Source organism: Fringilla coelebs (genome assembly GCF_963513975.1).
Source record: "Fringilla coelebs genome assembly, chromosome: 7".
Lineage (NCBI taxonomy): Eukaryota > Metazoa > Chordata > Aves > Passeriformes > Fringillidae > Fringilla > Fringilla coelebs.
In genome coordinates, this window is record NC_140035.1 from 24,592,573 (window position 1) to 24,615,976 (window position 23,404).

General features: G+C 44.8%; 3 protein-coding genes across 4 annotated transcripts in view; 2 read left to right on the forward strand and 1 right to left on the reverse strand.

Moving 5' to 3' along the window:
* NBEAL1 (neurobeachin like 1) overlaps window positions 1-1,073 on the forward strand; it is an 81,328-nt gene extending 80,255 nt beyond the window's left edge. The window contains exons 55-56 of one of the 2 annotated variants that reach the window (XR_014616328.1): window positions 261-388; window positions 868-1,073. Coding sequence is in view for 1 of the 2 variants with exons in the window: in XM_084209813.1 (XP_084065939.1) it covers window positions 261-263 (3 nt within the window). In the remaining variant the exon portion in view is untranslated. Of the gene's footprint in view, window positions 1-260; window positions 395-867 lie in introns of those variants that run through there. The other variant, XM_084209813.1, reaches the window with a different exon arrangement.
* On the reverse strand, window positions 177-6,771 carry LOC311156113 (alpha-aspartyl dipeptidase-like). Its single transcript, XM_084209815.1, has 8 exons — window positions 6,556-6,771; window positions 6,383-6,471; window positions 5,266-5,340; window positions 4,643-4,722; window positions 3,231-3,404; window positions 1,730-1,789; window positions 897-979; window positions 177-365 (listed from the first exon to the last, which is right to left on the reverse strand). The coding sequence occupies exons 1-8, from the start codon at window positions 6,654-6,656 to the stop codon at window positions 287-289; spliced, it is 741 nt and encodes a 246-aa protein (XP_084065941.1). The 5' UTR covers window positions 6,657-6,771; the 3' UTR covers window positions 177-286.
* CYP20A1 (cytochrome P450 family 20 subfamily A member 1) lies at window positions 6,757-22,175 on the forward strand. Its single transcript, XM_084209814.1, has 13 exons — window positions 6,757-6,839; window positions 7,438-7,487; window positions 7,570-7,736; window positions 12,675-12,820; window positions 13,462-13,629; window positions 14,288-14,366; window positions 15,980-16,095; window positions 16,497-16,551; window positions 17,960-18,080; window positions 18,913-19,024; window positions 19,634-19,698; window positions 21,465-21,554; window positions 21,724-22,175. The coding sequence occupies exons 1-13, from the start codon at window positions 6,768-6,770 to the stop codon at window positions 21,872-21,874; spliced, it is 1,392 nt and encodes a 463-aa protein (XP_084065940.1). The 5' UTR covers window positions 6,757-6,767; the 3' UTR covers window positions 21,875-22,175.
* The last annotated feature ends 1,229 nt before the right edge of the window (window positions 22,176-23,404 follow it).

Consider the following 23,404-nt stretch of genomic DNA (forward strand, 5'->3'; position numbering starts at 1 on the left):
AGGCAACTTTTTTTTTTTGGTGGGGAAGGAATCAAAGTGGACATGTGAATGCGTAGGCCCCTTCAAGCTTTGACTAGCTATGATTCTCCAAGTATTGCAACAAAAAGTGTCTTTTTGCTGGGAAGGAGGTGTTTGAGACATGCACTGGAATGAGGAAAAGAGTCCACTAATGCATATTGATCTTTATTTATGAAGCTTTACCCCAGCCACTCTGGGACAACAAGCATCTCTCCTTTTCCCTCGTTGTCTTCCCTATAGAGTAACTTTTGCTGCAGAATATGGAAGGCTATGGATTCAGGGGATTGCCGTCGGTCAGGAGGAAACTGAAATCCGTTCCAGGCTCATGTTCAGTTGCTTTCTTACCCCTGCAAACAAGAGAAACAATGCTGTGAGCTTTCATGGGAGGTGGGACTACTCTGCTCCTATCTGTTACGAGGGTTAGATCAAGGCACTCTTATTCTGAACAAGCAGACCTTTGACTCCATCATGTGACATGCATTTTAGATTTCTTAATAAAGTCTGTGTAATTCTAGGTATGGATTCCCTTGTTCTGGAATTCAGTGCATTAGGGCCAAATTGGCATTTCCCTGGCTTTCAGCAGAGGAGCTGACTATTGGGGCTCTTTCTGTGAAAGGTAACTAGAATTTGGAAACATAAGCAGCAATGGATGCAGTGCCAAAGCACGCACTGGGTTAGTCAGACATCCTTTGGAGTGCTATCATACTGCTGGCTCCTTTGGAGCATTAAACAATACTCACATTTTCCCCAAAGAGAAATGGAACCAAGGGATTAAGTAACTTCTGGTGGGGGGGACAGGCACCATGTGCCAGGAGTCTAATAGAAGCCTCTCTTCCTTTCTGTCTGAAGGAGGATATCAATTCAAGTGATGCATTTACCTCAAAAACAGACGTGCTCCTGTCACTCCTTGCAGCGTGGCTTTATCTCCTTCCACTAACAGCATGGTACCTTCCCGCAAGCCCTGGTGGAGGTGGAAACATTTCAAATTATTTTCAAGCTATGTGAAAGGGTAGAATGCTTGTCACAAGCAGGCCAGTCTCAGTGGCACCATGACTACAGACTAAACTTCGTTTACCTAACAAAGAGGTAAAGACAAAAATAGGTGAGTTATCTTGTTTTAGAAGCTGATTTTCTTGTTTTCACTCTTAAAGGAGAAACCATTATGGAAGAGAGGAAACTGTTTTATCCCATAGTTATTCTTAGATCCAGTTTGGGTTGAGCAACAGCCAGCTGGGTTTGTTAGTGCACGAACTTTATAGTACAAGATCAAACACAGGGATGGGAATCATAGAGGTCCCACTTCCCCAGACAGACATAGTGAAATTACGTATATACTACTGAATGTGCAAATTCAGAAACTATTACAGAGATTAAAGTTAAGAGTATCTGCAAAAAGATTAAGGGGGAGTTTTGTACCATCTGCATGCACACCACCCCCAATACCCAATATTTGGTGGCCAGTGACTGGGAAGATCAGAGCTGCCTAAAATAGTGTTGAGCAACACTAACAGGAGTATGCATTTCATTGGCCCTAATCCATTTTCTACAATGAGCAATATCCAAGGCTCAAGCTCTTAGCAAGTATACAATTAGCATTCCAATCCATGGTTTTGTAAGGCTTGACAGGCAAGGAACCCACACTGAGAGCTAGCATGAATGCATTTAAAATGTTTATCATGCTACAGCTTCCTGATGGAAAACTATTACCCACCAGAACTGGAGGGGTGTTTGGTTCTTCATGGTACTGGTGGATTCTTTCCTCTCTTGTCTCCTGCAATAATGAGCACAGATTTAGCTTCCCATGCTGTAAGGTAAGGATTTGGAGCTGTCCAGGCAACATGGCCTCAAACTATTTCATAATAATAAACAAAGCAGGCACTCCCCCTCAAGCAGAATGGGATGGCAGGACTGGCTCTATTTAATAGATATGTGTTACACTCTTCATCACTAGCAGCAATTTACTGCAGGTTGATCAAACAGAACTCACACAATCCCAACCCTGAAAAGCCTCAAAACTTCCACTCAATTGATCCATGGTTTGTTTTTTTTAATTAGTACTATCTCTGTGTGCAGAGATAGTACTAATACTACCAGGAAAGTGGTAGAAGCAAATGCCTGAGGTGCAACCTTTGTGAAAGAGAGTAGTGAATAATGGATTTTCAGTGATTAAGTATTTGCTTGTTTGTCTTCAAGTAGGTATTACACTGAAGAATTTCCTTCTGTGAACAGCTCTGTCATGTTTCCTGAGGTCTGCTGCTGAACTGAGCAACAGTAAAGAAATAAAAACATAGGAACACAGCAGGGACTTGGTACAGCACAGGGCTTCCAGCCTCCTCTGAGAGAAAGAACAGAAGTTATTTATAGGGAAAAGACTGCCTGCTAATCTAGTGACAAGCTGATTTAATGAATACCTACAACTTCATCTAAATTCCAGAAGCACACCCATCTCTTCACCCATCCAGAAGCATTCACCATTGTTCCCTAACTCTTAATACTTCCTCTAACCATGAATTTGATTACAAGGAGGAAAGTACTTAAGTTGTTAAAAGATGCACCACACAGATTGTTCCCTGAGGAATTAGCTGACATGCTATTTTAAGGAGGAGCGCCTCCCCACTGTATGGAAATCTGTCTTTGTGCTTGATGGCTGAAATGTTTTTCTTTCAGCTGTACTAGTGCATGTGCTTGCTCTGTACTGGACATTACAGGCTGTGCTCCCTGCAAGGAAACCAGTGCCCAGGTATTTTCTTACACAACTCTTTGAATCTCAAGATCTCCCTGTTTGATTGTTTCTTCAGACCTTTAGATATTTAAGCCGCTTAATCTATGTTTAAGTTAGGGCTTCCCAAGCTGCAGGTAAGACAGAACTTTCCAGAACCACAGTGCTTTGCATCTTAACACTTCAGGTTTGTTTTTTTTTTTTTTAATTCCCCCATTCCATGCCAGATATCCAGCATTTCAACAGTATTTCAAACATTGCAGAGCTTCTGTTTGTGAAAAACACTTTGTTCAGTAATACTGTTGCCAACTCCTCTTCCCAACCAAAGTTAAGTTTTAGGAGGAATTGAAGTGTTGCTGCCTCATTGGCATTTCCAGTTTCTCTAGGGAGCAGCTGTTTGACATTCTATAGCTTTGTAAGGCCTCAAAAATGCACACTATTTTTACTCCTCCACACCCTAGTTACTGTGTGAGTTCTGGTGTGCTTTACTTACACCCATGTGAGTTCTTTTAATGTCTGGGTCCAGGTAGTGGGGGTTAATATTAAAAGGAACTAATCCTAGAGCCTGCAGGGAAGGTGGATAAACAATTGGCATGTCATTGGTGGTATTGATGCTGACAGTAGCAACGTTAGTTCCTGCGCTGGATCCCATGTACGGAATCCCATCCTGAAAGACAAAAGCAATAATCAGTCTGTAGCACCACTAGGAACTCAATTTTGTACCATCTTCTATCACTCTCAGAAACCCCACAGTCAGATCAGACTTTGTGCTTCCAGCTCCTCTCACTGCTAATTTTACAGGTGAAAAGCAGAATGAGAATTCAGGTTCTGAGGTGGGCCACAGCTTCTCTGTGTCAGAGAGCTAACTGCCGCCTGCCTTGTACTCACAACTCTGTGACCCCCCAGAAGAGAGAATTTACCAGGCTGTCAGTGCATGTTGAACTTTCCTATTAAGAGGAGAGACTTGCAGTTACAGGAGGTATCTGAACTGGTTTTTAACTAGTTTCTGGAGAGAGCAGGCCATCAGAAGCTCAGTGCAATGTTGTCACAGCATCAACTTACCAGAACCATGACCAGTTTAGCACTGTTTAGCTGTTAGTACTGAGTACTATGCTGTACATAGAAGAATGTCACACAAATATGCAAGTGTACAGGTAATCCTTTCATTCCCACAACAGACAATGAATTTCTATATATTAAGATAAGCCTAGCTAACCTTTATTCTTGGCAGCTGGCCGTACTGTGGCTTGTATAAATCTGCATAAAGCCATTTGCAGTTCCACATTGCTATGGAACACCTCGCTTCTGTTCTCCTCCAGAGATGGTGTATCTTTGCTGTGCCTTATGAAATTCAGCTAGACTGGTGCTGCTGACCAGAGGGGCTCAATGGCACTCACACCTCTCAGTTCCAAGGAGATACAAGAATTATGTAATTTTCAACATCAACAGGACACTGTCTAAAAGGCACATATGGATCCAACTTTATCACCAGTTTATTAGCAGACAACCTGCAACATGAACACATCTATATCAACAAGATATGAAGTGGACATCTCAAGCTGAAAAACAGGGTTTCTGGACACAGATTGAATCCTGCACTGGTCTTTTGACTGGTATTTTGAGGGGTTTACTTCTAGGGTTCTATGTAGCATTGTACATCCCAAGGTCTTGCAATCCAGCATCTAGAAAACTGCTCTAGGAGGACAGACTGCTGACCTTAAGTCTTTTCAAGGACTCAATGGCAGCCTTATTTGGCCATGGTTTTCAGTTCACCAGGTTGTTTGAGATGGCTTGACATCTGAAGTATATTAGAGACAAAAATGCACAGTCAGCTTGGACTTGTCTGAACAAAAGCTCACGCATGAGATCCAACCATTCAGACTTGGCCAGCATCTATAGTTTTACCTCAAGAACTCTCTTCCTGATCTCATGTATCAGACAGTTGTCATAAAGAGCTTTCAGGAGACGGAATGTGTTGCCACCTCCTGCAGAAAGAAAGTTCAGCTTATTTAGCACGCTTTCACCATCAGTTTTAATTGAAGCCTTCACTAACTTGGCAGACACTGAGTTCTATGCTCTATTCAGGGCAGTATCCTGCTTTGAGAAGCAGTAAAACCAGAAGTTTCAGAAGAATGGTCACTGGGCAGGCCATGGGTATGCCCTCAGTCATCCTTGTAAGGCTGCTACTGTCTGATAGGGACCTCTCTTCCAATACCCAGGACCATAGTATTAGGACCAGAACTTCTTGGGCTTGCTAAAGTGATAATACAGTTGTTATGATCATGTTTTTACACTCAAGTACTGTTCAAAATAGTAATTTGAAATTTACTGGAGATGAAATTCCATTAACAAATCTACTTCCCAGCCCACCCCTAAATTTAGGGTCTTAGGGCTCCCAGTTATTGTCTTCTGTAGTTTCTAATTACTAGGCCTAACAGCTTAATTGTTGGTCTTCAGTGCCATCTCTGAGCAGGACTAATCCAGTCCCCTATATAAATCTTCCCTGGGGAGTAAGAAGCAAAACTTACCAATAAATATTGCTTCAGATTTCCTTACGGCTTCCAGTGGATCAGAAGATTCATGAATGCTGTCCAGCCCATAGCCTTAAATGAAAATGTGTTTACCTTTGCCATGTCAGTTTGGTGGAAGAATGGGATATCTTCAATCCCTCCCTGCCCACCTCCTCCAACCCTGAGCCAAATATCTCAACCAGGGAAATTTCAGAGAACTCTACAACATAAAACAGAGTATACATCCTATATTAGTGCAGGGCTTCAGCATCCAGCTGTACAAAAGGAAATGTTTGTTTTGTGGAGATAGGCACTCAGCAGGTGCAGGCCGAGGCACAATATCCTGCTGAGCATTACCATGTAACTAGAAAATTAGGAAAAAGCTGTTAGTCCTCAGCTTGGCTATGCTGAAGTCTGACAGATGTGCTGGTTCTAGCACTGCTTGTGCAAATACCTGATCTGAGTATTGTTTCTGTTAAAATGTCGGACTTTGATTTGACAGATTTGCCTTGCTGGGGTTCACTGAGTACAGGAAGTATCAAGAGAGACAGAAGAACATAGGGATTTGATAGCAGCAATCATCCTGCAACTCAAGGAGCAAAGTGTGCTGCCCAGGCAAGTGAGTACTGATTACTACTAAACTAATGGCTCCAAAGTTACCCTTAACAGTGATAGATACTAGGTGGAGGTCTTGCTGTAGATTGCTCTACAGAGAGCTTTGCTCCAGGCAAAGTTCAGCTGCTGTCCATCATGGATCTGGCTCCTTGACGTGCTTTAAGTAATGGTCTTCACTTAAAACCAGTGGCTTGAGCAGAGGTTTAAGATATATGGGAAGAAATGTTCCCTCATGTGACTAAGAGGGATAAAAAGATGCCACTTAATAGTTAGGGATAAAATCTTCCTCTCTGGAGTGGACAGAAGTGTTTGCAGCAGCATTTCTTCTGGAGGCCTCTAAAACATCTCCTTCCAGGCAGAAGTCCGCAGCTGACTGCTGCTGCTCACTGCCCTTGCTGCCCGTTCCGCAGCAGCCCGGCCCAGCCCAGCCCGTGTGCCCGCAGCCTGCTCCCCGTGCCCGGTGCCGGCCCGGCAGCCCCGGGCACAGCCGGCGTGGCCGTAGCAGCCGGGCCGGCCTTACCCAGGCTTTCAAACTTCTCCCTGGCCGTGCGGGCGTAGGCGTCCCGGTCGTGCAGGGCGTAGGGGATGAACAGCACCCGCTTCACCTTCCTGGGAGAAGAGAGAGGGCAGAGAGCGGTCGGCGCGGCGGAGGCGGGGGCCGGGTGCGCTCCCGCAGCCCTGCACGGCGCTTACTGCCCGAGGAAGCTCTGGATGTGCTGCTGGCAGTGGCCCAGGTATCCCCCTCCGTGCAGGGTGGAGTTGGAGATCAGCAGCAGGCGCCGCGAGCTCCCCATGCCGAGCCGAGCCGAGCCGTGCTCTGGCCCAGCCCGGTCCGCCCCTTCCTGCCCCGTCGGCGGCCCCGGGGTGGGGCCGAGCCGCCGCCGCTCCACCGCCCCGGCCTGGCCATGCTGGACTTCGCCATCTTCGCCGTCACTTTCCTGCTCATCCTCGTGGGCGCCGTGCTCTACCTGTACCCGGTAATGTTGCCGGCCGTGGGACGGGGGGCGCTCGGCCCGGCCCGGCCCGGCCCGGCCCCCGGTGCAGGCGGGCGGAGAGCGAGCGGCCGCGGGGCCGAGACAGCCCCGGGCCCGTCGCACGGCCCCTGGGCCCGGGCGGTGCCCCCGGCCCGCACCTCGGGGCCCGGACGGGACGTGGCAGAGGCCTGAGGGAGAAAGCAGGGCAGGGCGTTGTCGGGACAGCGCAGCCCCGGCCCCCCTTCTGCTTTACGTGCTGCGGGGGTGAATCCTGCTTTCCTGAGGCGCGATCATCTGCTCGCCTTGCATTTTTGCAGGCCTCCGGGGCAAATCAGAGTGTAATACCCTACATTACAAACTTGACCCTTTAAATCTTTACGCAGACATCTTTGATCTAACCAGATGAATAATCCTGGTTTAGCCAGTGGCACCAGGCACACAGTTGAGGTTTATCGGCTTAGCAGGTTTAAAGCCTGCAGATGTAGCATACCCAGCTCCTGTTTCATGTTTGTATGTAGTGTAGTATTATTGGTGTGGAAAGGTGTGGGACCTGTATAAAATCTGAAGTTCGTGTAGATTGATGTGTTTCCTTTTACTCTAGGCATCTAGGCAAGCATCAGGTATCCCTGGGCTGGCTCCAACTGATGAAAAGTAAGTGGTTTCTGTCTCCACATTGAAGTTCAGCATTGGCAGAGGATGCTATTCATGACCAGATATCCTCTGTGTTTCTCAGGGATGGCAACCTGCCAGACATCATTGCCAGCAGCAGTTTACATGAGTTTCTTGTGAACCTTCATGAGAAATATGGGCCACTGGTCTCCTTCTGGTTTGGAAGGCGTCTTGTTGTCAGCCTCGGCTCCATCGATCTCCTGAAACAGCATATTAACCCCAACCGGCTGTGTAAGTGTCTTTTACGTTGTCTTTTGAGTCCGTTTGTTCTGGCCTCACTGGGCATCAAAGGAAGGGTGTCAAAGGAAGTTGGAGTTTCATTCTACATTGAAAGAAAATGAGACTTTGTAGCTGACATGGTGGTTCAGGTATGGCTTTGGTCCTGCTTACTGGACTTGAGTGTCAGTGACCAAGGGTTACTGCTGTCCAGTGGCCATCAGGAAATCAGTATGCTTGTGTCTTTTACCATCTCTCTACAGGCAAACATTCAGGAAAAGTATCATGCTCATTAGTCACTCAATAGAGCAAGGTGAACATCCTGTAGCTGCTTGGCATACATTTTTGAAGCAGTTTGAAATGTAGTTTAGGAGAGTAAACTTTGTTAAATAAAAAAAAACCAAAATGGCTCTGCTAGTTTGTGATAACTGCCTTGTATGGTTCAGCATGGAGGTTTTTCAAACTATTATTTAGAGAAGTTCTTTACCTTTCATGTTTCTTTTGGTGTGTAGAATTTTGTAGTGAAAACCTTTAATGATCTTCCAGTCTTGGAAGTGGATGGTGATGCTGGTAGCTGACTTGACCATCTTAGTCATGGGAGAGTATTTTAATTTATGGCCTAAGCCTCTTAGGTGGGCATTTTGCTTCCTAAGGTTATCACACTTGATAAGTTAACTCAGTTGGTGCTTGGGTTCAATCTCTTGCTTTCCCAGTTTTTACCTTAGGAGGTTGACTGAGGTGCTGGGTGCACACCTCTGACCTGATCCTGTAAGCTGTCTTTAGGCACAGGCAGATAGCTCAGCTCATTTTATGCTGGGGTTGTGAGGGGTAAACTTCATGTAAAGGTGCCTGACAGAATCAAAAAAAGAAATGGTGACAACCTGGGAAAGGAGTGGGAGTTAACAAGGATTAGCAAGACACAGTGGATAAGGATGACACTCCAGAAGGTGGAAAACCACCCTGAAAGATCTGAATGCTCTCAAGTGTGTTTGGGGGAAATTAAGCAGACAGTCACTTTCTCAAAGCTCAGAGAAGTGGTGACAGGCCCCTGCACAGGCAAGTTCTCATAAATGTTCTGAATTTGGGAGGATGTGAGTATCAGAGAAAGAGAAATACAGTGCTTGGACTTAAGTGCAGGAAATTAGATGACTCAGACAGCTACAGACTAGCCTAGTATCCTGCTATGCCAATGGCTAAACATATTTTTTTAAGGATGGGGGATAAATGGAAAATGCATGTTGTACTTTGATAATTAGATTTTTTGACAAGTAAAGTGATAAAACTGTGTTTATGTCAGGGATTCAGTTCAGAATTTGCTTGGATACTGATAAATACTGGACTGGTACTTGAAAGGAGGATCAAGGCTAGATTGTCTTGGAAAAGTGAAATGCAGCATTGGGTACATTAAATACTCCATCTTACGTTAGTTTCCTACCCTGATGGCATTATTCTGGAACCCTTTGTTGGCACAGGGCAGCAGAGTGAGATGGATATCTCTGAGGGCTGGGATAGCAGGAACAGGAGCAGGAAGAGAAAAAGTGAGCTGCAGGAATTGCCTGTGGGATGCCATGGCCGTGGGAAAAAAAAAAGGATATATTGAGTCATAGATTTTCAGTAAAGAGAGGACTTTTGCACAAAATGAGCGTGAGTCAAACCTGGAGTCCCGTGTGTGGCTCTGACCTCTACAGTCAGGCAAGATTTTGAATAAAGCAAGTGCAAATAAAAGCTGCCAGTGCTCTCAGAGGAGTGGGAAGCCTGTTGTGCAGCAGAAGCCAGAGAAATTGTGTTCAGCCCAAACAAAGAAAGAGCTTCTAAAGGGATCCTCATAAAGGTAACAAGTTTGAGAAGGAGCATTCTTACAACCTCAGAGCTGGAAGAGCAGCAATATTAGTTGTATCACTGCTTTCCTTTTAGCACTGATGCTTGCCTAAAGTGCTCAAACTTTGTTAGAGGTGAGGAATCTTACAGGTGATATTTCCTGAACGATTGAGGTATAAACTGAGCTGCGTAGCTGTAGCAAAGCCCTTTCTGTACCCTTTCTTGGTGAGGGGGAAAAGGGGTTGTAGTAGGTTTCAGCCACAAGGTGGCTCTCGGTAGGTTGAAGCTTTATTGGAGACCTGGTCTTGCCCATATCTCTGCTGTGCACACAGTGCTGTGGGACAGGAGACAGCCCACAGTGGACTGCATTATATCCAACTCCTGACTCTTCAGCCCCACTTGAAAACCCATGCCATGTGACTGTTCCTCAGTCAGCTGGAGTGCCTGAGGTCACCATCCATCTTCATGGATAACTGACACTTGGTTTCCAAGGCTGAAATACAGGATTTGGCTCCAGACAAAGGTTCCTCTCATCTCATATATCTGTTCTTGGAGAGACAGAGGTGCAGGTAATGCATTTCTCATCAAAGCCTTGAAGCTGGACTAATTGGATTCATACTTATAAACATTTCCAATGACAGGAGATTCTTTTTCCTTTGGCTTCAAGCAGTTTGAAATTGGTATGTTTTCATGGCCTCTTAAAGCTTGCTTGAGATTAATTTGCAAGGGGAATTCAAAGGAAGTAAAACTTGGCAGCTGGTACTGGTGATTCCCCTGAGTGGCTCTGGGGAAGCAGTTCAGGCCTACAAACAATGTGGATGTGAAGAGGGTGGACTAATTCAGAATTGCCAGGAGCAGGGGGTTCAGAGACCAACTTGGAAAATTCTCCTGGGTTGATGTTGCTTTTTGGGTTGGGGCAATGAACCTGAAGCACACTGAATGCTGGAGATGGAGCTATGGGTCCTGGCCTGTCTGAGGAGGACTTCTTTGCTGTTCTGTGAGCATTTTACTGTGCAGGTTCAGAGGTCCTTTCTATGTCTGATGTTCAGTTGTGCTCGATCGCAATTAGATCTTTCCTCTATATTTAATTTGCACTGGTGTCCAGGACAGCGCTCCGAGGTTTTTGGGATGGGGAGATTTCCATGTAAGTGAAAAGAACAGTCAAAATTTTGATATATGTCCCTAGGAGGGATGAAAATGTAACCCTGGAGATGTTTTCAAGACAAGGACAAAGGATGAAGTCTTTGCAAGTGCTGGCAGAACAGAGCTCTCTCTTGAGGCAGTTTGTGCCTTGTGGAGTCACTAGCCTCCCACAGCTGTGTAGAAATAGCCCTTTCCCAAACAGCAGGAGGCAGTGCCCTCAGCAAAAGGGCAGCCTGGGCTCTGCACAGCAGTGTATATCAGTGGTGTGGGATTGCCAGTTTAGTCTAGGGACATTGGGAGAAAAAAACCCAGAGCCGATGGCTAATCCAGCAGTTTCCTTTCATATGGAGCAGGAAGACTTTGCAGTTTCAGCAGGCATTGCTTCTAAGCATCCTCCAGCCTCTCTAGGTGCCTCTGCTTGCCGGATTTTCTGTGTGGGCTTTGCCACCTGCCATGTGTCTTCCTGGCTGCCCGGTATTGTGCCTGGCTGTGCCAGTGCCAGTCAGCAGGGATCTGTGGCATCAATAGCAGCTCCATGACAAAGTACCTCGGAGGAGGAATTGTCAGCAGCAGCTAGAGGCACATAACAGCCTGCGCCACGTGGAGAGCCGCAGGTACCATCTGCTCAGCCAAAAGACACATGCTCGTCCTCCTTGTCATTCAAAGTGGGAAAGAGGGTGAGATGCAGAGCTTAAAAACATTGGAAGGGAAAAGATGTGAGAGAAAAACATTTGGAAAAGATTACCATATTCATGCCTCTGGCCTCGTTAGCTGCTTTTATGTCTTTAGGTAGTAAGTCCTCTGCAGGTAGGAATTTTCTCTTCTTGTGAGTTTGCCTGGTAGCATAATGAGGCCCAGTCTCTGTGGGGAATCCTAGATCCATCCACAGCTGGTAAAGTCATATGTGTCTAGTCCAGCCTTGATGTTTTCTGATGCTTCAGAGGTTTCACTCTCCATCTGGGAGAAATAACAGACTGTGATAAACAGTGACAATATCCTTCTTGAAAACCCTGATTGCTGCTTCCAAATAGCTCCTTAAAGACTCTGTCAGTTCCACAAGACACACTAAAAGGTTTACAGAAAGGGAAAAACATATGCCATGCTGTATTGCACAGTTTTGCATTGACACCTAATATCCTTCAACAAATTTATTAAATAGAGGTCCTTAGTGATGGAATTCAGAGTTAAAAATCTAACTGAAATGAGTAATGGATTGGGGAGTGATATGGTTTTGTCTAGTTTGTACACTGATGAAAGTGTCTGTGTGGAAGGATCAAAGATGGAAAGAAGATGGTTAGCAGTAGAAAGTATTCTGTAGCTCAGTAGGGTATGGTTTTCTGTAGGAGCTTCAGAGCTTCTGTGTTGGAGGCAGCCCTGGCAGACAGGTAGGTGCTAGTTTGGGAAGAGCTCCTCAAGAGGGAACTCAGTGCCCAAAAGAGAAATCATGCAGGAGCAGCCAGGCATCAAACAAGGTTTGCTGGGTCTATGACGCAAGGAAAGGAGTGCCAAGAGCAACCTCTGTTTAAGTCTGTCATGAGCTGGTATGTCCTGAGTGCATAGCCACATTCTGGGCAGAAGGGCACCACATGTGAAGGGGAATGTGCTAAAGAGCATGCAGGTCAGGCTGGAGGAGAAGGGGAGAGACCATGCCACACTCACTCTTGTCACCAAGTCGATGGCACAACCAGCTGGGAACTGGCAAACAGCGAACAAGCTCTGAAGGCATTTTTACCAAAGTTACTTGGTAGGGCCAGCAGGCAAACTCTGCATGGGGAGCTGATCAGAGGATGGCAGTCAGCCCCAGAGAAAAGACTTTGTGAGGTACTAGCCCATACTGAGCAAAAGAAACTTGACGCCCTAAAGAGACTGTTAAAAGGGAAGGAGCCGCACCTTGCTCACTGCCCAGAAGTAGCAGTGTCCAATTAAAGAGGCTGCTTTCATCAGTCCTGTGTAGTGTGACTTTTGAATGGTGTTTCCTCTGTTTGCTTTCAGTGGATCCCTTTGAGACAATGCTGAAATCCCTCTTGAGGTACCAGTCCAGCCTGAATGGGGATACAGGAGAGAGCCACATGAGGAGAAAACTCTATGAGAATGGTGTGACCAAGTCCTTGCAAAGTAACGTTGCTCTCATACAGAAGGTAACTGCCTTTGTACAGCAGAGAAGCCTTGTGTTGCTCACAGGGGAAGGTTTAGTGAGAATGATCACTAGGATAAAGGACCTGCATGCAAATTAGTGCTGGGGCCATAAGCATCTGGGATAGCAAACAGCCTCTGCCTTTTGTGGTGTGAATATTAGCGTTCTCTTAGCTCCAGTGGGTTGGGGGAAGGGCTGAGCTTGCTTAATTTTTATGCCAAGATACCAGATGCAGTTAAAGATACTGGAGCACCTGGATTCTAGATATATTTCCCTGGACAGGAGGATGGAGCAAAGAACCAGCTTTTGGGGCCACAAAGAGGTGATTTTGATTTAGTCCAGCAGCCAGAATATGATCTGTTTTCCTTTTCTGGAACAGTCTGTATTAAAGGGTTTAAGGTTTCTTCTGTGACAGAGGGAACAATAGAAGGTTGCCTTGTTAGGGGAGAGCCTTGAAAGAAGCAGAAGATTGGAGGCTAAAATATTACTGTTTAACAATGGAAAGAAACCTGGAAAGAGTTTAGCATTATTCCATAGCCATGACAGTGTGGTCTGCCTTAGGAAGTGGGTGGGAATGTATCCAGGGTGTGTTTGGTAAATAGACTGCTGGTGTTACTGCTAACTAATGGTTCATTCCCTCTCAAGCTGTCTGAAGAGCTGCTGGCCAAATGGCTGTCTCTCCCCGAGGCACAACATGTGCCACTCTGCCAGCACATGCTGGGCTTTGCCATGAAGTCTGTCACGCAGACAGCTATGGGCAGCAGCTTCGAAGATGACCGGGAAGTCATCCGATTCCGCAGGCACCATGATGCAGTAAGTGTCCTGAAGAGCCAGGAAGTCTCCTATTCAGTTTTTCCAAACTGAAAACACAGAGCTTGTATCTGTGTACAGTTTAGTACAAGCTACTGCTGAGAGTTTAAAGTATGAGCCTGAGGGGTCTGTCTCAATTGGCCCAAGCTGAAACTTGCTGCTGATCCTGCTGTCATTAGTCTGAGGTGTTTCTAAAGGATCCATGGGGATCAGGAGCCCAGATCCAATGGCAGTTGGAAGGTCTTTGCTACCTAAGTCAGTTAAACTCTCTTGGGACTGGCAGTGGAATTTCTCTCTTTCAGAGGTCTTCTGAAGGCTCTGTGACATTGTGGAAAAAGGAAAATCTGAGGAGATCTCACCTTTATCCACATGTGGGGATGTTAAACATGCTGGTGATAGGGTGGGAAAGAAGCAGTTCCATCTCCTATTTAATATTCCCATAGCTTTTTTCCTACAGTTGTAATTACAGTTGTTTAGCTTCATTCCAGTTATCATAGACATAGTGTCTGAATGTGGTGTCCTAAAGAAACCAGTTCCATATTGACAGGAAGTCCTAATTTTATTTGGTGTTTTCATTTTCCTGACTAGGGAAGAATAGAATTGTCCCAGCAGTCTAAGCCTGTGGTAAGTGACGGTGCTGTTCTCTCTCTCCTTCTTTCAGATCTGGTCAGAGATTGGAAAAGGTTTCTTGGATGGATCTCTTGACAAAAACATGACTAGGAAGAAGCACTTTGAAGATGGTAGGTTTCTCCCAAAATTAAGGTTTTTCTCTCACTCTGATTAATACTTAGGAGTTAGCTAGCATGTGAAAGCACTTCGTTAGCACAGTTGTTTTGGCTTTTCTTCAGAGCTGCTCATCATGCCATAAGCTACCAGATACATTGTAGTTAGATTAGATCATTAGAGTTGAGTGGCAAGCTGCCATTCTTTATGTGAGAAGTTGTAGGACTAGAACTCTAGTTCCAGGTCTAGTTCCAGGGTCTGTCCAGTCTGGAGAGTAATAGAGGGGAAGTATCAGGGTGTGCTTCCTCCCTTACTGTTCTGTTCCCTAGTTTCCACTTTTGACCTCTCTTGGAGGCAAGCAGCTGTGCTAGATGGAGACAGATGGAGCCCCTGGATTTGGCCCATATGGGCATTCAAATGATGCACCATCTGGGGCCTGTACTGCCAGACAGTCACTCACAGGCTGGAGGACACAAGTACTGAGGTGCTGCTTTGTTGGATACACCTTCCTGGATACACCATCAGATAGCCTGTGATGTGCTCTTGCAAGATAACATGATTTAGGTCTGTTACAGCAGTACTTTTGTTTCTAATGTATTTTATAGCAAATTATTTTAATTTTAGGTTGTCTTTTTTGTTAATACTTAAACCATTTCAGTACTGATTGATAAGATGCTAAACTTAAGTAGATTGTATCTGGAACTAAAGTTTTACTTATAAATCTTCCAAACCCAATGTTTCCTTCTTTATTCTTCTGGTTCTATGGGTTTCAGAACCTGAGGACAACTTCTGCCCCATTGAAATGGGTTCCTCCCATGGTCACTCTTCCTGAGTTGTAGTATGATGATGCGTGAGGACAAATTTTCACAAACTCCAGATAGTGAGCCTTGGTGTTTGAGTGTTGCCGGCCTTCCTGTGCAAAAAGGAGGAAGGAAGGTAATTCTGAGACAAAGGACCTGAACTGGGCCTTGATAAATGGAGTTTCAGACCCAAATTCTATTCTTATGTTTCTTGGATAGTCCTCAAGAGGTCATTTAAGCCACACAGGCAATGGTGTTTAGGTCCCTAACTCCCCCTGGTTCCCACAGCAGTCGCCACTCACATATCTTCAGATGTATGGACTCTGTGCCAAAAACCCTCCCATGTTTCCCCCCATTCCTCTCTCTGTGTCTGCACTCTTTAGCACAGAGCCAACCTCTTGCACCCTGCCTGTAGAACCCCTGGCCAAAGGGGCTCCATCAGTCCTGGTGCTGCAGTAATTCTAACTCTTGTAACCCAAGTTACGTGGCTCATACCTTTTTTCATGGGGGCTGATGAAAATTCATTCTCTGATGGTTTGACAGCATTACTTGTCTTCCCCTTATGTGATTTCAGCTCACAGAGTACACACCTTGGTTATACCTGTAAGGATGGCTTTTTATAGGCAACCTCTGTTATTTGGTTCCTGCATTTTCAGCTAATCTGGGGATACTGCTTTCCAAATTGACAGTAACATGTAACAGAGGCTGCTTCTGTAAGTGAGCCCAGCAGGGACAGCTGGTCTGAAAATCTGCTTGGGAAGATGAATTTGCTTCTCGGCAGCACCAGGATGACCAGGTTTTAAAATAAACATTTCTTTTTTCTTCCAAAGCTCTGGTGGAGATGGAATCCATCTTAAGGAAGGTTACAAAGGAGCGCCGAGGCAGATCATTCAACAGGCATGTCTTTATAGACACCTTGCTGCAGGGGAGCCTGAGTGACCAGCAGGTCTGTGCAGCCGTTACCTCCTTACACAGTAATGGAATTTTGCCAGATGGGCAATTCATTACATTGTCGCCTTTGATTAATATAAGTTCTTGCATCTTAGCTTAGATTCTTTACCAAAGCAGGGCTTCTGCTTCATTTTTCCACTCCTGCAATGTTTGATTGCAATAGACTTTGGTAGATTTCCTTGCCACTGCTTCATAGCTATTTTTATAAACCAGAAGTATGTTAGTCTCATGCAATTCAATGGAAGTTCAACAGAGAGTTCATTTTATGTCTTCTAGATGTATTTCCTGCTTTCTGCACTAAAGGGATTTAATGTGCTTGAGTGGAGAGTGTGCCACTTCTTTATTCTCTTTACAGTCTTATGAACTTCATTCCCTGAAGTAGATTTTCTTTCCTAGATTCTGGAAGATACAATGATTTTCTCTTTGGCAGGATGTGTAATCACTGCTAACTGTAAGTACAGTAACTGTAGGTAGCTTCCTATCCTTGCACTCAGCTGCCAAAAACTGCGTGTGGTGACATGAGACTTATCCTAGACTAATAAAAAATTGTATTAATCATTCTTTCTCCTGAGCTACGGACATATAGAAGAAGCTAATTTTTACATCAAAAAGTAAGGCTGCGTTGACACAACCTCACAGTTGGTGGGCTGAACCTAAGCTGTGTTTGACAACCTTGCCAGACTTACGGTGAACCTTAGAATTTCTCCCCATTGCTTTTTGCTTGCATTCTTAACCCCAGACAACTGATGCTAAGTTTGATGAAGAAAACCACCAACTTGGTTTTCACAAAGATCATGTTGTAAAATAGGTTCAGGCAGGTAGGAGAAAAGAGTGCTAGCATCTGTCTGGGTGCTTGGAATTTCTGCAGGATAGGTGTGTTCCATGTATGGAGAACTTTCAAAGAAGCTACTCTGGGATTTATGCAAAGATTATGAAAAAAACCCAAACAAATAAAAATACAAACTGAAGCTGGGTAAAATACCTTAATGTAAAAGGATGATTATCTGGCCTTGTACCTCAGCCAGTGGGGCTGGGACTCCAAGGAAAACCTCCAAGATGCATCTAGGTGTTAAAGAATAGGAAGTAAATCAGACAACTATGATAATACTCTCTCCAGAGAATATCCTCTCTGGGTCCTCCAGGAAGTCTGTGATTTTAAGGGGCTTGAATCCACATGGATTCACAGAATCACACAATATTCTGAGTTGGAGGGATCATCAAGTCCAAGATTCCAGATAGTTCTCATGAATAGACATTTTTAAGAGCTAGAAACATTTCCTTGTAGCTTTAGGGAAACTGCCTCCTACACACTTATTTCTTATGCAGGGTTTTTTTCTCACTCTGCATTTGAAGATAATCTCAAGTACCTCAAAAATAGATGTAGGGGGACAGGTGCTGGCCAACATCTGCAGAGAGCTCCCTTCAGGAGCCCCAGGCATTGGCTGTCTGGAGCACTTGCCTGAGATGTGCTAGGGATGACCCCCAAATAAGGCAATTTTCTAAAGCTTTGAACAAACCAGCTTTTCATTTGCATGGTTGGTGTAATAGCTGAGATTCCTCTGGGTTTGTTGGGCTGTGGGGTCCCTTTCCCAGAGCTGTGGGGCTGAGTGCTTCAGTGTCCTGCAAAGCTCTTCATAGCATCGGAAAGAGAATTTTAGCTTGCAGGGCCTCTTGTTACACAGGAGTTCAGCCTCTGTTCCTACCACTGAATACAGAATCAGCACAGCCTGCTGTGAACAGAGGCCACCTTTTTTTTAGGCCAAAAAGTAATGTTGAAAATATAGGAAGTAAGAAAACTGAGTGCCATTTGTAAAGGATTGAATTTTCTGGGTCCTGTCTTGTCTTGATTCCTTCCCCAGTGTGCACCTGGGCAGTCTATTTCCTGACAACCTCAGAAGATGTTCAGCAGAATCTCTACAAGGAGATGGACCGTGTTCTGGGGAAGGGACCAATTACCCATGAGAAAATGGAGCAGCTCAGGTGGGTCCTATAGAAGGAATGCAGAGGAAGGCTGTGCCATGTGGTAGGGACAGGTGTTTCGTGTGGAGTCTGATGTCTAGCCTGCACTAGGCCATGAGAAGGCATCCAAAAGCTGATTACTCCCTTTTTTCTTTCTGGAAGTAATGAAGCCACAGAATGACTTGCAAGATAGAGAGAATCTGCTGGCATTCCAGACACAGGGACCAAGGTGCTCACTTTACGGTGTCTGTAGGAAACCCTTTAGGTTCATCAGCAGAGGAGAAGCACAGAATCAGTGCCCTGGATGCCAGGCCAGAATTTTTGTTCACTGTCTTGTTTGGTTTCTGTCCTAGTTTTCCAGAAGTAGTAGAAGTAATCAGTCATTTTCATGGTTGGAGATATTTAGAGAGAAAGCATGGACCAATCTTCTTTTCAAAGGGCTGCAAGTAATGATGACTGGTAAACAGTATGCCTTCATGTTTTCTGCATTTGTTATGTTGGTGCAACCAGGTGCATTTTGTATTTGGACTAGTGTTAGGGTTTCAGGGAATATTGAGTCTGTGGTTTTCTTGCTTCTTCTTGTATGAGTGAGAGGCACAGGAAAAGGGCTGATGTGTTTATGCATTTTAGCAGATTTAGTTTGGTTTAAAATCTGAAAGAAGAGGGATTCCAATAACCTTCTGTAAAAGCTGTTAATGAGATTTAATGCTTTTTACAAAGATGTTGGGACTCCTTGCCAGAAAAAAAAGAAGTGCCTCTAAATAAAGCAGTTGACTCTGCTCTGCTTGCTGCCACAAGGATGTGGACAGGCTTCTCTCTGAGACTCACACTGACCAAGGGTTACTGGTTGCAGGTACTGTCGGAAGGTCCTGTGTGAGACAGTGCGGACAGCAAAGCTCACTCCCATTGCTGCACAGCTGCAGGAGCTGGAGGGCAGAGTCGACCAACACACTATCCCCAAAGAGGTAGGGCAGTGCTGGGAGCACTAGGCCACTCTCCTTTCCTGTAGGGGAATTTGCTGTTTCCTCTTTTTCCAGACCAGGGGTGAGGCAGGAAGACCATTTCTTCTGACAGTGCTGAACCTGAGCAGGTGCTCTGTCATCTGAAAGTACAGTTTAGCTCAAAGTTTGCCTGCAGTTCCTCTGGGGGAGAAACTCTGCAAATTCATGTTCTCTTGCTGAGCAGATTTGCTTCTTGGATGAGTAAGCTTTTGAAGGGTCCTATGGACTTAGTTATGCATAAAAGAACATTGTTTCAGGCTTTGTCATATCACTCATCATATCACCTTCCCTTCCAGAGAGTAAAGTAGTCCATACATACATCTCAGCAAGCGTAGAGAAATGGGGTCACACCTTCTGTAACCACCAACAATTGCAGCATGATTCTTAGAAGTTAAAATCCTAACATCTGGGCATGGATTATGAAAATCTGTAGATGAATACTGCATAATTGTCTTTTTAGTCCATCTAAATATGAGTAGTCTACAGAATAATCATCATCCAGCAGAGCTGTCAAGAGTTGTCTTTAATTGTGCATTTCCTTCCTCATTGACACGTTTGTAATTCTCTTTGCAGACACTTGTGCTTTATGCTCTTGGTGTGATGCTGCAGGATAGTTCATCTTGGCCATCACCATACAAGTATGTAGAATCAACTGTCATTGCAACTAATTCCTTTTCTTTGTAAAATTAGATCTTGCAGCACAGCCTTTTGTGCTGCAGGGCCTGCCTTAAGCAGATTCTGGAGATGAAAGGGAGTCTATAAGGAATCAGTTTACAAAGGTCTGGGTTTGTTTGTCTCCATGGGCATGGTTATGGGGCAGTTAAAATCATGTTCCTCCAATGCTCCAGTCTGTGTGTGTGCATGTATGTGTTGGGGTTTAGTAAAAACTTTTTTGTGCAGGTACACAGAGCTTCCCTGGCTAATGCTGGTAGCTTCTGTTAAAGGTTTTCTGTGAAACAGTGACTTGAATGGCTTTGGAATCACTGTTTGTCATCATGAAACAAGGATGCGAGGGAGGAAATGTCATTCTGAAGCTTTGGTTTTTCAGGAGGAAGGGAAATGCTGCCTCAATACTTCGGTCTGTCTGTGAAAACCGAAGTGGATCTAGGCCAGTGGAGGTTAAAGAAAAAAAATCACTGTAGCTTCTTGTGACCTCCAGGTGGCAAATATTAACCTGTATCTGATTTACTTCACTTGGGCTGCAAAAAATGTGGGTCAGTTATTCTAGACAGAGAGAACAGACAGCTGAGATTTAGGAGAAAGAATAAAGCCTTTAGAACAGCACTTGTCCTCTCCTGCAATTACACTTTTCAGAAAGGGGTCAGGCATTGATGCACCAGTCTATGAGCTTCTTGGCAGGGATTGCCTCCCAAGGTAGGTCATAACTGTGTTCAGCTTTGCTGAGACCCCATGGGACCTATACTGAGGACTGCTATGAACACTGTATGCTTGTTTCAGGGAGGCTTTGGTTGAGGTTTAGCTTGAGGTAGGTGAAGATTTCCATGACAGAACTAGGAGACCAGCTCTGCATGATCCTTTTGCCCACCTACGGTACAAAAACATTGTTTGTCCTCCCTGCTTTTTTGCTAGGCAGGTGCATTTTCTCTCCTATTACAAAATCTATAATTTTCACTTTAGTTCAGGGGAAATGTAAGTTTGATGCTGCTTTTCTTAAGGATCAGCACCCACATGCCCTTTTACCTTATTAGAAGCAGACCTTGGATGTTTAAGCAGGGAAGTGATACCTTGAAGTATTTAGCAGAAAGGTTTAAAAGAACCGTCTTCTGTCCACCAAATTTTGTGTTTGGAGGGGGGTTAATATTTAAATTGAATGCTATTTTATTAGTTTCCGTTGTTTTAACTCATGCCAGCCCTGGATAATAGCTTTCTCACAGCCTCTACCATCCTAAAGCTGGAAACCACTTTTCACACTTCAATGAGTCACTGGCTTCCCTCCCCCAGCACATACACATACACACACCAACTGCCTGAAGAGAACAGTGAGGGGCAAGGAGAAAAGGGAAATATTTTTGGAAGTGAAAAAGGAAGGCACTCAGAGAGGCAGAGAGAGAGACAAATGAGATTGCATGTGCCCTGGAGAGGAATAGAGGGCAGGTAACAGCATCAGCTCAGCTGTGTACTGCACATTAGTTCCAGCCCTGTTTCACACTACCTCAGTTTGTCAGCATTTTGACCAAGATGGGACACAGCTGAGCAGCTGGGAACATTGATGGAATGGATGCACAATTGCCTTCATCCATTTGTGTGGAATGACCCACAGAGAACAAATTAGTGAGATTCTCTATTTAATTTCCGGTTTTTCACTTGTGTGTGTGTGTGCACATTTCTGGGGAAAGGATGCTGTCCCTGCTCAGAAAACCCTAATGTGTTTCATCTTTTATAGGTTTGACCCAGACAGATTCAATGAGGAATTAGCCATGAAAAACCTCTCCTTATTGGGTTTCTCTGGAAGCCAGGAGTGCCCAGAGTTGAGGTGAGCATAGGGAAGGAGGTCTTAGTGAGTCTCTGTGGCAGACAGGAGAGAAGGTGCTTCCAGCATCTTGGTGTTACTGCTGGGACAACCTGTCCAAGCTGGCTGTTGTCCTTTGGCAAATTTATATCATAGCAAGGTTTTTATTTTTTTCTCCTGATTCTTCCCTCAGGTTTGCCTATATGGTGGCCACAGTTCTGCTGAGTGTCCTGGTAAGGAAACTGTATCTCCACCCAGTGAAAGGACAAGTCATGGAGGCAAAATATGAACTGGTAACCTCACCAAAGGAGGAAGCCTGGATAACGGTGTCTAAGAGAAGCTAAGAGAAAGAAAAACAAGGGGTTAAAAGTGCCAGCAGTGAAGTTCTGAGCAAGGGTCTTAACAAGAATCATACTGGCACCATGTTTACTCAGCCAAGGAATTTTGTATCCGGAAAAATTTTTTTTACCTTCCATATTCTTAACCTCATGCCTATCTTGGGTACTCTCTCTAGTTCAACCAGTAGTCATATTAAAGTAGATTTAATCTATATGTCTTTTTCATATTTGCTTTTGGATCGCTGGCCAAACCGTTGCAAAGGAAGCAACAAAACCTTGCAGTGGTGTATGGATGAGCTACTGGGTGTCAGCTAGTCAAAGACTAGCTGGGCTGGTTAACCCAGCCTCTTTCCAATAGCAGCCAGAGCTGGGTAAGAGTGCCCCTCTTATCCAGTGGAATGTTTCTTCCTGAATCCTAGCTAGATAAGACCTTGGAGACACAAGGACAAAGCTTTTCTCTATATATAGGTATTTTTATTCAAAGTGTCTTTCCCTCCCTTGAGCTATATCTGTCAGGAAGAACAGATATATCCTGTGAGAAGTATGTGTGAGTGTGAGAAAGAGCGAAATAAACTGGGGTGGGAATAGCACCACTAGTTCTCATGCTGTGTAATCTTGCCATGCTGTGGGGTTGCAAGAAAAAGGATGATTTAGAAATGCTAGTAAACCAAGAGGAATAAAATTGATTTGGCTCCTGAGAAAACAGAAGCATCAGTAATAATATGATGAAATGAAATAAAACCACAGAACAAAGCCCCAAGAAAGGGAGTCTTTAACCTGAAAATTCTGAGGGCAGTGTCTAATCCAATCAACAGAAATTGACAGATGCTTGCAATTCATTCAGCACTGGGTCAGCATGAGACTGATCATGCAAGTAGTGCAGAGTGCTGATTTCACAGGGCTCTAGATTAATGTTGTATTTAATAACTTAAAAGCCTTTCAAAGAATCCTTTTCCTCCTCCAAAATGTGTGCTCGCCAAAGAAGCATCGAATGTTGCATATTCACATGCTTTTTCCTGCTTCTTCCTTTCTTTTTTTGCCAATCATAGGACAGCTCCATTCAGAGCCCCACTGAATGGATTGCAAGGCAGGAACCTCCTACCCCATCATGGCATTGGAGTAGTTGCCATCTGCCTTACTGCTCACGTTGTGCTTCTTCCCGTTCTTCTCTTAGATTTTTCTCTTTATCTGATCTCCATAAGTCTTTTCTCCATATGCCTGACTCCTCTGTTAGCTCCAGTTCCTAGCCCCCTTCCCACCCAGCAGCTGTGTGGTGGTAGGTGAGGGGTTTCTCAGCCTGCAGCTGTGTCTGCTTAAGCTGTACACAGCTGCCTGTGCACCACAGAGCGGGCCAAGAATTGGTCTCCCATTTGAGCTACTTTTTACTGCTTGTGCAGACAGAGTACACGTCACTGGTAACTGCAGTTCTTTTTTCTACAGATGTACCTTCCAGGTCAGGAAATCTGCTGCTCTTTTAAAAATGTTTTTGCTCTTGTCTGAGGTGTGCCAGCCTGGATGCAATCCTGTCAGTTCTTA